The sequence below is a fragment of the Schistocerca gregaria genome, chromosome 1 (assembly GCF_023897955.1).
Source record: "Schistocerca gregaria isolate iqSchGreg1 chromosome 1, iqSchGreg1.2, whole genome shotgun sequence".
Taxonomy (NCBI): Eukaryota; Metazoa; Arthropoda; class Insecta; order Orthoptera; family Acrididae; genus Schistocerca; species Schistocerca gregaria.
In genome coordinates, this window is record NC_064920.1 from 1,117,102,327 (window position 1) to 1,117,115,154 (window position 12,828).

At 64.0% G+C, this 12,828-nt stretch overlaps 1 protein-coding gene across 1 annotated transcript; it reads left to right on the top strand.

Annotated features, from left to right (window-relative positions):
• The first annotated feature begins 61 nt into the window (after positions 1 to 61).
• LOC126292183 (filaggrin-like) lies at positions 62 to 12,217 on the top strand. The gene is made up of 7 exons (XM_049986063.1): positions 62 to 238; positions 327 to 1,742; positions 1,863 to 4,172; positions 4,226 to 5,289; positions 5,346 to 7,431; positions 7,485 to 9,291; positions 9,360 to 12,217. Exons 1-7 carry the CDS (start codon positions 62 to 64, stop codon positions 12,215 to 12,217), a joined length of 11,718 nt encoding a protein of 3,905 aa, XP_049842020.1.
• Positions 12,218 to 12,828: the final 611 nt, after the last annotated feature.

Sequence of the window (12,828 nt, forward strand, 5' to 3'; positions counted from 1 at the left end):
GGCAGCAGAAGAAGCGGCGAAAACCGAGAGGCGGAGCAGAAGAAACGGAGAGTTCGGAGAGATGGCGGCAGAAGAAGCGGCGAGCACCGAGAGGCGGCAGCAGAAGAAGCGGCGAGTCCGAGAGGCGGCAGCAGAAGAAGCGGCGAACACCGAGAGGCGGCAGCAGAAGAAGCGGAGAGCACGGAGAGACGGCGGCAGAAGAAGCGGCGAGTACCGAGAGACGGCGGGAGAAGAAGCGGCGAGTACCGAGAGACGGCAGCAGAAGAAGCGGCGAGCAACGAGAGACGGAAGCAGAGGAAGCGGAGAGCACGGAGAGACGGCGGCAGAAGAAGCGGCGAGTACCGAGAGGCGGCAGCAGTAGAAGCAGCGAAAACCGAGAGGCGGCAGCAGAAGAAGCGGAGAGCACAGAGAGACGGCGGCACAAGAAGCGGCGAGTACCGAGAGACGGCGGCAGAAGAAGCGGCAAGTACCGAGAGACGGCGGCAGAAGAAGTAGCGAGCACCGAGAGACGGCGGAAGAAGAAGCGGCGAGCACCGAGAGGCGGCAGCAGAAGAAGCGGCGAGCACCGAGAGGAGGCAGCAGAAGAAGCGGCGAACACCGAGAGACTGCGGCAGAAGAAGCGGCGAGCACCGAGAGGCAGCAGTAGAAGAAGTGGCGAACACCGTTATTCGGCAGCAGAAGAAGCGGAGAGCACGGAGAGACGGCGGCAGAAGAAGCGGCGAGTACCAAGAGACGGCGGCAGAAGAAGCGGCGAGCCCGAGAGGCGGCAGCAGAAGAAAGCTTCGAACACCGAGAGGCGGCAGCAGAAGAAGCGGAGAGCACGGAGAGACGGCGGCAGAAGAAGCGGCGAGTACCGAGAGACGGCGGCAGAAGAAGCTGCGAGCACCGAGAGACGGAAGCAGAAGAAGCGGAGAGCACGGAGAGACGGCGGCGGAAGAAGGGGCGAGTACCGAGAGGCGGAAGCAGAAGAAGCGGAGAGCACGGAGAGACGGCGGCAGAAGAAGCGGCGAGTACCGAGAGATGGCGGCAGAACAAGCAGCGTGCACCGAGAGACGGCGGCAGAAGAAGCGGCGAGCACCGAAAGACGGCATAACAAGGAGCGGCGAGTACCGAGAGACGGCGGCAGAAGAACTGGAGAGCACCGAGGGGCGGCAGCAGAAAAAGTGGCGAGCACCGAGAGGCGGCAGCAGAAGAAGCGGAGAGCACAGAGAGACAGCGGCACAAGAAGCGGGGAGTACCAAGAGACGGCGGCAGAAGAAGCGGAGAGCAGCGAGAGACGGCGGCAGAAGAAGGGGCGAGCACCAAGAGGCGGCAGCAGAAGATCCGGCGAACACAGTGAGACGGCGGCAGAAGAAGCGGCGAACACCGAGAGGCGGCAGGAGAAGAAGCGGCGAGCACCGAGAGGCGGCAGCAGAAAGCGCGGCGAACACCGAGAGACGGCGGCAGAAGAAGCGGAGAGCACGGAGAGACGGCGGCAGAAGAAGCGGCGAGCACTGAGATGCGGCAGCAGAAGAAGCGGCGAAAACCGAGAGGCGGCAGCAGAAGAAGCGGAGAGCACGGAGAGATGGCGGCAGAAGAAGCGTCGAGCACCGAGAGGCGGCAGAAGAAGAAGCGGCGAGTACCGAGAGGCGGCAGCAGAAGAAGCGGCGAGTACCGAGAGACAGCGACAGAAGAAGCGGCGAGCACCGAGAGACGGCAGCAGAAGAAGCGAAGAGCACGGAGAGACGGCGGCAGAAGAAGCGGCGAGCACCGAGAGGCGGCAGTAGAAGAAGCAGCGAACACCGAGAGGCGGCAGCAGAAGAAGCGGAGAGCACGGAGAGACGGCGGCAGAAGAAGCGGCGAGTACCGAGAAACGGCGGCAGAAGAAGCAGCGAGCACCGAGAGATGGCGGCAGAAAAAGCGGCGAGCACCGAGCGGCGGCAGCAGAAGAAGCGGCGAGCACCGAGAGACGGCAGCAGAAGAAGCGAAGAGCACGGAGAGACGGCGGCAGAAGAAGCGGCGAGTACCGAGAGGCGGCAGCAGTAGAAGCAGCGAAAACCGAGAGGCGGCAGCAGAAGAAGCGGAGAGCACGGAGAGACGGCGGCAGAAGAAGCGGCGAGTACCGCGAGACGGCGGCAGAAAAAGCAGCGTGCACCGAGAGACGGCGGCAGAAGAAGCAGCGAGCACCGAGAGACGGCATAACAAGAAGCGGCGAGTACCGAGAGACGGCGGCAGAAGAAGTGGAGAGCACCGAGAGGCGGCAGCAGAAGAAGCGGCGAGCACCGAGAGGCGGCAGCAGAAGAAGCGGAGAGCACGGAGAGACAGCGGCACAAGAAGCGGCGTGTACCGAGAGACGGCGGCAGAAGAAGCGGAGAGCAGCGAGAGACGGTTGCAGAAGAAGGGGCGAGCACCAAGAGGCGGCAGCAGAAGATCTGGCGAACACCGTGAGACGGCGGCAGAAGAAGCGGCGAGCACCAAGATACGGCGGCAGAAGAAGCGGCGAGCACCGAGAGACGGCGGATGAAAAAGCGGAGAGCACGAAGAGACGGTGGCAGAAGAAGCGGCGAGCACCAAGAGGTGGCATCAGAAGAAGCGGAGAGCACGGAGAGACGGCGGCAGAAGAAGTGGCGAGCACCGAGAGGCGTCAGCAGAAGAAGCGGCAAACACCGAGAGACAGCGGCAGAAGAAGCGGCGAGCACGGAGAGACGGCGGCAGAAGAAGCTTCGAGCACCGAGAGGCGGCAGCAGAAGAAGCAGAGAGCACGGAGAGACGGCGGCACAAGAAGCGGCGAGTACCGAGAGACGGCGGCAGAAGAAGCGGAGAGCAGCGAGAGACGGCTGCAGAAGAAGGGGGAGCACCAAGAGGCGGCAGCAGAAGATCCGGCAAACACCGAGAGACGGCGGCAGAAGAAGCGGCGAGCACCAAGAGACGGCGGCAGAAGAAGCGGCGAGCACCGAGAGACGGCGGCAGAAGAAGCGGCGAGCACCAAGAGACGGCGGATGAAGAAGCGGGGAGCACGGAGAGATGGCGGCAGAAGAAGCGGCGAGCACCGAGAGGCGGCAGCAGAACAAGCGGAGAGCACGGAGAGACGGCGGCAGAAGAAGTGGCGAGCACCGAGAGTCGTCAGCAGAAGAAGCGGCGAACACCGAGAGACGGCGGTGGGAGAAGCGGCGAGCACCGAGAGACGGCGGCAGAAGAAGTGGCAAGCACCGAGAGACGGCGGAAGAAGAAGCGGCGAGCACCGAGAGACTGCGGCAGAAGAAGCGGAGAGCACGGAGAGACGGCGGCAGAAGAAGTGGCGAGCACGGAGACACGGCGGCAGAAGAAGCGGCGAGCACCGAGAGACGGCGGCAGAAGAAGTGGAGAGCATGGAGAGACGGCGGCAGAAGCAGCGGCGACCACCGAGAGGCGGCAGCAGAAGAAGTGGACAGCACGGAGAGACGGCGGCAGAAGAAGCGGCGAGCACCGAGAGACGGCGGCAGAAGAAGCGGAGAGCGCGGAGAGACGGCGGCAGAAGAAGCGGCGAGCACCGAGAGGCGGCAGCAGAAGAAGCGGAGAGCACGGAGAGACGGCGGCAGAAGAAGCGGCGAGCACCGAGAGACGGTGGCAGAAGAAGCGGCGAGCACCGTGAGGCGGCAGCAGAAGAAGCAGAGAGCACGGAGAGACGGCGGCAGAAGAAGCGGCGAGTACCTAGAGACGGCAGCAGAACAAGCGGTGAACACAGAGAGGCGGCAGCAGAAGAAGCGGCGAGCACCAAGGACGGCGGCAGAAGAAGCGGCGAGCACCGAGAGGCGGCAGCAGGAGAAGCGGCGAGCACCGAGAGACCGCGTCAGAAGAAGCGGCGAGCACCTAGAGGCGGTAGCAGAAGAAGCGGCGAACACCGAGAGGCGGCAGTAGAAGAAGCGGAGAGCACGGAGAGACGGCGGCACAAGAAGCGTCGAGTACCGAGAGACGGCAGCAGAAGAAGCATAGAGCACCGAAGGACGGCGGCAGAAGTAGCGGGGAGCACCGAGAGGCGGCAGCAGAAGAAGCGGCGAGCACGGAGAGACCGCGGCAGGAGAAGCGGCGAACACCGAGAGACGGCGGAAGAAGAAGCGGCGAGCACCGAGAGGCGGCAGCAGAAGAAGCGGCGAACACCGAGAGGCGGCAGCAGAAGAAGCGGAGAGCATGGAGAGACAGCGGCAGAAGAAGCTGCGAGTACCGAGAGACGGCGGCAGTAGAAGCGGCGAGCACCGAGTGACGGCAGCAAAAGAAGCGGAGAGCACGGAGAGACGGCGACAGAAGAAGCGGCGAGTACCGAGAGACGGCGGTAGAAGAAGCGGCGAGCCCGAGAGGCGGCAGCAGAAGAAGCAGCGAACACCGAGAGACGGCGGCAGAAGAAGCGGCGAGCACCGAGAGGCGGCAGCAGAAGAAGCGACGAACTCTGAGAGACGGCTGCAGGAGAAGCGGCGAGCACCGAGAGACTGCGGCAGAAGAAGTGCGAGCACCAAGAGTCGGCGGCAGAAGAAGCGGCGAGCACCAAGAGACAGCGGCAGAATTAGCGGAGAGCACGGAGAGACGGGGGCAGAAGAAGCGGCGAGCACCGAGAGGCGGCAGCAGAAGAAGCGGAGAGCACGGAGAGACGGCGGCAGAAGAAGCGGCGAGCACCGAGAGATGGCGGCAGAAGAAGCAGAGAGCACGGAGAGACGGCGGCAGAAGGAGCGGCGAGTACCGAGAGACGGCGGCAGAAGAAGCGGATAGCACCGAGAGACGGCGGCAGAGGAAGCGGCGAGCACCGAGAGGCGGCAGCAAAAGAAGCGTCAACACCGAGAGACGGTGGCAGAAGACGTGGCGAGCACCGAGAGACGGCGGCAGAAGAAGCGGCGAGCACCAAGAGGCGGCAGCAGAAGAGGTGGCGAACACAGAGAGGCGGCAGCAGAAGAAGCGGCGAGCAACAAGAGACTGTTGCAGAAGAAGCGGCGAGCACCGAGAGGCGGCAGCAGAAGAATCGGCGAACACCGAGAGGCGGCAGCAGAAGAAGTGGAGAGCACCGAGAGACGGCGGCAGAAGAAGTGGCGAGCACCGAGAGGCGGCAGCAGAGGAAGCGCAGAGCACGGATAGACGGCGGCAGAAGAAGCGGCGAGCACCGAGAGAAGGCGGCAGAAGAAGCGGAGAGCACGGAGAGACGGCGGCAGAAGAAGCGGCGAGCACCGAGAGGCGGCAGCAGAAGAAGCGGAGAGCACGGAGAGACGGCGGCAGAAGAAGCGGCGAGCACCGAGAGACGGCGGCAAAAGAAGCAGAGAGCACGGAGAGACGGCGGCAGAAGGATCGGCGAGTACCGAGAGACGGCGGCAGAAGAAGCGGAGAGCACGGAGAGACGGCGGCAGAAGAAGCGGCGAGTACCGAGAGACGGCGGCAGAAAAAGCAGCGTGCACCGAGAGACGGCGGCAGAAGAAGCAGCGAGCACCGAGAGACGGCATAACAAGAAGCGGCGAGTACCGAGAGACGGCGGCAGAAGAAGTGGAGAGCACCGAGAGGCGGCAGCAGAAGAAGCGGCGAGCACCGAGAGGCGGCAGCAGAAGAAGCGGAGAGCACGGAGAGACAGCGGCACAAGAAGCGGCGTGTACCGAGAGACGGCGGCAGAAGAAGCGGAGAGCAGCGAGAGACGGTTGCAGAAGAAGGGGCGAGCACCAAGAGGCGGCAGCAGAAGATCTGGCGAACACCGTGAGACGGCGGCAGAAGAAGCGGCGAGCACCAAGATACGGCGGCAGAAGAAGCGGCGAGCACCGAGAGACGGCGGATGAAAAAGCGGAGAGCACGAAGAGACGGTGGCAGAAGAAGCGGCGAGCACCAAGAGGTGGCATCAGAAGAAGCGGAGAGCACGGAGAGACGGCGGCAGAAGAAGTGGCGAGCACCGAGAGGCGTCAGCAGAAGAAGCGGCAAACACCGAGAGACAGCGGCAGAAGAAGCGGCGAGCACGGAGAGACGGCGGCAGAAGAAGCTTCGAGCACCGAGAGGCGGCAGCAGAAGAAGCAGAGAGCACGGAGAGACGGCGGCACAAGAAGCGGCGAGTACCGAGAGACGGCGGCAGAAGAAGCGGAGAGCAGCGAGAGACGGCTGCAGAAGAAGGGGGAGCACCAAGAGGCGGCAGCAGAAGATCCGGCAAACACCGAGAGACGGCGGCAGAAGAAGCGGCGAGCACCAAGAGACGGCGGCAGAAGAAGCGGCGAGCACCGAGAGACGGCGGCAGAAGAAGCGGCGAGCACCAAGAGACGGCGGATGAAGAAGCGGGGAGCACGGAGAGATGGCGGCAGAAGAAGCGGCGAGCACCGAGAGGCGGCAGCAGAACAAGCGGAGAGCACGGAGAGACGGCGGCAGAAGAAGTGGCGAGCACCGAGAGTCGTCAGCAGAAGAAGCGGCGAACACCGAGAGACGGCGGTGGGAGAAGCGGCGAGCACCGAGAGACGGCGGCAGAAGAAGTGGCAAGCACCGAGAGACGGCGGAAGAAGAAGCGGCGAGCACCGAGAGACTGCGGCAGAAGAAGCGGAGAGCACGGAGAGACGGCGGCAGAAGAAGTGGCGAGCACGGAGACACGGCGGCAGAAGAAGCGGCGAGCACCGAGAGACGGCGGCAGAAGAAGTGGAGAGCATGGAGAGACGGCGGCAGAAGCAGCGGCGACCACCGAGAGGCGGCAGCAGAAGAAGTGGACAGCACGGAGAGACGGCGGCAGAAGAAGCGGCGAGCACCGAGAGACGGCGGCAGAAGAAGCGGAGAGCGCGGAGAGACGGCGGCAGAAGAAGCGGCGAGCACCGAGAGGCGGCAGCAGAAGAAGCGGAGAGCACGGAGAGACGGCGGCAGAAGAAGCGGCGAGCACCGAGAGACGGTGGCAGAAGAAGCGGCGAGCACCGTGAGGCGGCAGCAGAAGAAGCAGAGAGCACGGAGAGACGGCGGCAGAAGAAGCGGCGAGTACCTAGAGACGGCAGCAGAACAAGCGGTGAACACAGAGAGGCGGCAGCAGAAGAAGCGGCGAGCACCAAGGACGGCGGCAGAAGAAGCGGCGAGCACCGAGAGGCGGCAGCAGGAGAAGCGGCGAGCACCGAGAGACCGCGTCAGAAGAAGCGGCGAGCACCTAGAGGCGGTAGCAGAAGAAGCGGCGAACACCGAGAGGCGGCAGTAGAAGAAGCGGAGAGCACGGAGAGACGGCGGCACAAGAAGCGTCGAGTACCGAGAGACGGCAGCAGAAGAAGCATAGAGCACCGAAGGACGGCGGCAGAAGTAGCGGGGAGCACCGAGAGGCGGCAGCAGAAGAAGCGGCGAGCACGGAGAGACCGCGGCAGGAGAAGCGGCGAACACCGAGAGACGGCGGAAGAAGAAGCGGCGAGCACCGAGAGGCGGCAGCAGAAGAAGCGGCGAACACCGAGAGGCGGCAGCAGAAGAAGCGGAGAGCATGGAGAGACAGCGGCAGAAGAAGCTGCGAGTACCGAGAGACGGCGGCAGTAGAAGCGGCGAGCACCGAGTGACGGCAGCAAAAGAAGCGGAGAGCACGGAGAGACGGCGACAGAAGAAGCGGCGAGTACCGAGAGACGGCGGTAGAAGAAGCGGCGAGCCCGAGAGGCCGCAGCAGAAGAAGCAGCGAACACCGAGAGACGGCGGCAGAAGAAGCGGCGAGCACCGAGAGGCGGCAGCAGAAGAAGCGACGAACTCTGAGAGACGGCTGCAGGAGAAGCGGCGAGCACCGAGAGACTGCGGCAGAAGAAGTGCGAGCACCAAGAGTCGGCGGCAGAAGAAGCGGCGAGCACCAAGAGACAGCGGCAGAATTAGCGGAGAGCACGGAGAGACGGGGGCAGAAGAAGCGGCGAGCACCGAGAGGCGGCAGCAGAAGAAGCGGAGAGCACGGAGAGACGGCGGCAGAAGAAGCGGCGAGCACCGAGAGATGGCGGCAGAAGAAGCAGAGAGCACGGAGAGACGGCGGCAGAAGGAGCGGCGAGTACCGAGAGACGGCGGCAGAAGAAGCGGATAGCACCGAGAGACGGCGGCAGAGGAAGCGGCGAGCACCGAGAGGCGGCAGCAAAAGAAGCGTCAACACCGAGAGACGGTGGCAGAAGACGTGGCGAGCACCGAGAGACGGCGGCAGAAGAAGCGGCGAGCACCAAGAGGCGGCAGCAGAAGAGGTGGCGAACACAGAGAGGCGGCAGCAGAAGAAGCGGCGAGCAACAAGAGACTGTTGCAGAAGAAGCGGCGAGCACCGAGAGGCGGCAGCAGAAGAATCGGCGAACACCGAGAGGCGGCAGCAGAAGAAGTGGAGAGCACCGAGAGACGGCGGCAGAAGAAGTGGCGAGCACCGAGAGGCGGCAGCAGAGGAAGCGCAGAGCACGGATAGACGGCGGCAGAAGAAGCGGCGAGCACCGAGAGAAGGCGGCAGAAGAAGCGGAGAGCACGGAGAGACGGCGGCAGAAGAAGCGGCGAGCACCGAGAGGCGGCAGCAGAAGAAGCGGAGAGCACGGAGAGACGGCGGCAGAAGAAGCGGCGAGCACCGAGAGACGGCGGCAAAAGAAGCAGAGAGCACGGAGAGACGGCGGCAGAAGGATCGGCGAGTACCGAGAGACGGCGGCAGAAGAAGCGGAGAGCACCTTGAGACGGTGGCAGAAGAAGCGGCGAGCACCGAGAGGCGGCAGCAGAGGAAGCGCAGAGCACGGATAGACGGCAGCAGAAGAAGCGGCGAGCACCGAGAGACGGCGGCAGAAGAAGCGGCGAGCACCGAGAGGCGGCAGCAGAAGAAGTGGCGAACTCTGAGAGACGGCTGCAGGAGAAGCGGCGAGCACCAAGAGACTGCGGCAGAAGAAGTGGCGAGCACCAAGAGTCGGCGGCAGAAGAAGCGGCGAGCACCGAGAGACAGCGGCAGAATTAGCGGAGAGCACGGAGAGACGGCGGCAGAAGAAGCGGCGAGCACCGAGGGACGGCGGCAGAAGAAGCGGCGAGCACCGAGAGACGGCGGCAGAAGAAGCGGAGAGCTCGGAGAGACGGCGGCAGAAGAAGCGGCGAGCACCGAGAGGCGGCAGCAGAAGAAGTGGAGAGCACGGAGAGACGGCGGCAGAAGAAGCGGCGAGCACCGAGAGACGGCGGCAGAAGAAGCGGAGAGCACGGAGAGACGGCGGCAGAAGAAGCGGCGAGCACCGAGAGGCGGCAGCAGAAGAAGCGGAGAGCACGGAGAGACGGCGGCAGAAGAAGCGGCGAGCACCGAGAGACGGCGGCAGAAGAAGCAGAGAGCACGGAGAGACGGCGGCAGAAGAAGCGGCGAGTACCGAGAGACGGCGGCAGAAGAAGCGGAGACCAGTGAGAGACGGCGGCAGAAGAAGCAGCGAGCACCGAGAGGCGGCAGCAAAAGAAGCTTCAACACCGAGAGACGGTGGCAGAAGAAGCGGCGAGCACCGAGAGACGGCGGCAGAAGAAGCGGCGAGCACCAAGAGGGGGCAGCAGAGCAAGTGGCGAACACAGAGAGGCGGCAGCAGAAGAAGCGGCGAGCACCAAGAGACGGCGGCAGAAGAAGCGGCGAGCACCGAGAGGCGGCAGCAGAAGAAGCGGCGAACACCGAGAGACGGAGGCAGAAGAAGCGGCGAGCACCGAGAGGCGGCAGCAGAAGAAGCGGCGAACACCCGAGATGGCGGCAGAAGAAGCGGCGAGCACCGAGAGACGGCGGCAGAAGAAGCGGAGAGCACGGAGAGAGGGCGGCAGAAGAAGCGACGAGCACCGAGAGACGGTGGCAGAAGAAGCGGAGAACACCGAGAGATGGCGGCAGAAGAAGCGGCGAGCACCGAGAGACGGCGGCAGAAGAAGCGGCGAGCACCGAGAGACGGCGGCAGAAGTTGCGGAGAGCACGGAGAGACGGCGGCAGAAGAAGTGGCGAGCACCGAGAGGTGGCAGCAGAAGAAGCAGAGAGCACGGAGAGATGGAGGCAGAAGAAGCGGCGAGCACTGAGAGACGGCGGCAGAAGCAGCAGCGAGCACGGAGAGACGGCGGCAGAAGAAGCGGAGAGCACGGAGAGACGGCGGCAGAAGAAGCGGCGAGTACCGAGAGACGGCGGCAGAAGAAGCGGAGAGCACCGAGAGACGGCGGCAGAAGAAGCGGCGAACACCGAGAGGCTTTAGCAGAAGAAGCGGAGAGCACGGAGAGACGGTGGCAGAAGAAGCGGCGAGTACCGAGAGACGGCGGCAGAAGAAGCGGCGAGCACCGAGAGACGGCGGCAGAAGAAGCGGCGAGCACCGAGAGACGGCGGCAGAACAAGAGCGAGTACCGAGAGACGGCGGCAGAAGAAGCGGCGAGCACCGAGAGACGGCGGCAGAAGAAGCGGCGAGCACCGAGAGACAGCGGCAGAGGAAGTGGCGAACACCGAGAGGCGGCAGCAGAGGAAGCGGGGAGCACCGAGAGGCGGCAGCAGAAGAAGCGGAGAGCGCGGAGAGACGGCGGCAGAAGAAGCGGCGAGTACCGAGAGACGGCGGCAGAAGAAGCGGAGAGCACCGAGAGACGGCGGCATAAGAAGCGGCGAACACCGAGAGGCTTTAGCAGAAGAAGCGGAGAGCACGGAGAGACGGTGGCAGAAGAAGCGGCGAGTACCGAGAGACGGCGGCAGAAGAAGCGGCGAGCACCGAGAGACGGCGGCAGAAGAAGCGGCGAGCACCGAGAGACGGCGGCAGAACAAGCGGCGAGTACCGAGAGACGGCGGCAGAAGAAGCGGCGAGCACCGAGAGGCGGCAGCAGAACAAGCGGCGAGCACAGAGATTCGGCAGCAGAAGAAGCGGCGAGCACCAAGAGGCGGCAGCAGAAGAAGCGGCGAACACCGAGAGGCGGCAGCAGAAGAAGTGGTGAGCACCGAGAGACGGCGGCAGAAGAAGCGGCGAGCACCGAGAGGCGGCAGCAGAAGAAGCGGCGAACACCAAGAGACGGCGGCAGAAGAAGCGGCGAGCACCGAGAGGCGGCAGCAGAACAAGCGGCGAGCACCGAGAGGCGGCAGCAGAAGAAGCGGCGAGCTCCAAGAGGCGGCAGCAGAAGAAGCGGCGAACACCGAGAGGCGGCAGCAGAAGAAGTGGTGAGCACCGAGAGACGGCGGCAGAAGAAGCGGCGAGCACCGAGAGGCGGCAGCAGAAGAAGCGGCGAACAGCAAGAGACGGCGGCAGAAGAAGTGGCGAGCACCAAGAGGCGGCAGCAGAAGAAGCGGCGAACACCCGAGACGGCGGCAGAAGAAGCGGCGAGCACCGACAGACGGCGGCAGAAGAAGCGGCGAGCACCGAGAGACGGCGGCAGAAGAAGCGGCGAGCACCGAGAGGCGGCAGCAGAACAAGCGGCGAGCACCGAGAGGCGGCAGCAGAAGAAGCGGCGAGCACCGAGAGACGGCGGCAGAAGAAGCGGCGAGCACCGAGAGGCGGCAGCAGAAGAAGCGGCGAGCACCGAGAGACGGCGGCAGAAGAAGCGGCGAGCTCCAAGAGACGGCGGCAGAAGAAGCGGCGAGCACCTAGAGACTGCGGCAGAAGAAGCGGGGAGCACGGAGAGACGGCGGCAGAAGAAGCGGCGATCACCGAGAGGTGGCAGCAGAAGAAGCGGAGAGCACGGAGAGACGGCGGCAGAAGAAGCGGCGAGCACCGAGAGACGGCGGCAGAAGAAGCAGCGAGCACCGAGAGACGGCGGCAGAAGAAGCAGCGAGCACCGAGAGACGTCGGCAGAAGAAGCGGAGAGTACGGAGAGACGGCGGCAGAAGAAGCGGCGAACACCCCGTGACGGCGGCAGAAGAAGCGGCGAGCACCGAGAGGCGGCAGCAGAAGAAGCGAAGAGCACGGAGAGACGGCGGCAGAAGAAGCGGCGAGTACCGAGAGACGGCGGCAGAAGAAGCGGAGAGCACCGAGAGTCGGCGGCAGAAGAAGCGGCGAGCACCGAGAGGCGGCAGCAAAAGAAGCGGCGAACACCGAGAGGCGGCAGCAGAAGAAGCGGAGAGCACGGAGAGACGGCGGCAGAAGAAGCGGCGAGTACCGAGAGACGGCGGCAGAAGAAGCGGCGAGCACCGAGAGGCGGCAGCAGAAGAAGCGGCGAGCACCGAGAGGCGGCAGCAGAAGAAGCGGCGAGCACCGAGAGACGGTGGCAGAAGAAGCGGCGAGCTCCGAGAGACGGCGGCAGAAGAAGCGGCGAGCTCCGAGAGACGGCGGCAGAAGCGGCGAGCACCGAGAGACGGCGACGCGGCGGCGGCGACGGCGGCGGCGGCAGGCAGCTGTGACGGCATGCAGACGGGCAACAACGCGACAGGCACGGTTGGTGCTCTTCCACGTCTAAGATACACCCTGAGAGTAGCCCAGGCAGTGCGAGTCCTCGATGAGGATGGGAGGGAATCTAACCCTCGAATCCTCCGAAATGCCCTGCTGGCGCTTTCCAACTCGTTGCACGACACACGACGACCAGGAAGTAGTAGCAGTCCAGCAAAGATAATATTGCAGAGCCTATATCGATAAGCGCTGCCTCTGCTGCTTACGTCAGGCAATGCAGCAACTGAGTGACACAGTTAATTGAAAATTAACACACGAGCCAGCAGTACGGTAAAAACACGGTGTTAAATAAGAGATGGCACGAATATGAGTCACACATGGCTCAGATGGCATTATCTTGGATAAAGTATTCCGGAGGTAAAGTAGTTCCCCATTCGGGTCTCTGTGCAGAAACAACTCAGGAGGACGTCGTCATCAGGAGAAACAAAACTGGCGTTCTATGGACCAGAGCGTGGAATGTTACATGCCTTAATCCTTCAGGTAGGTTAGAAAATTTAAAAAGGAAAATGGTTAGGTTAAATTTACATAGAGTGGGAATTCAGTGGCAGGAGGAACAGGACTTCTG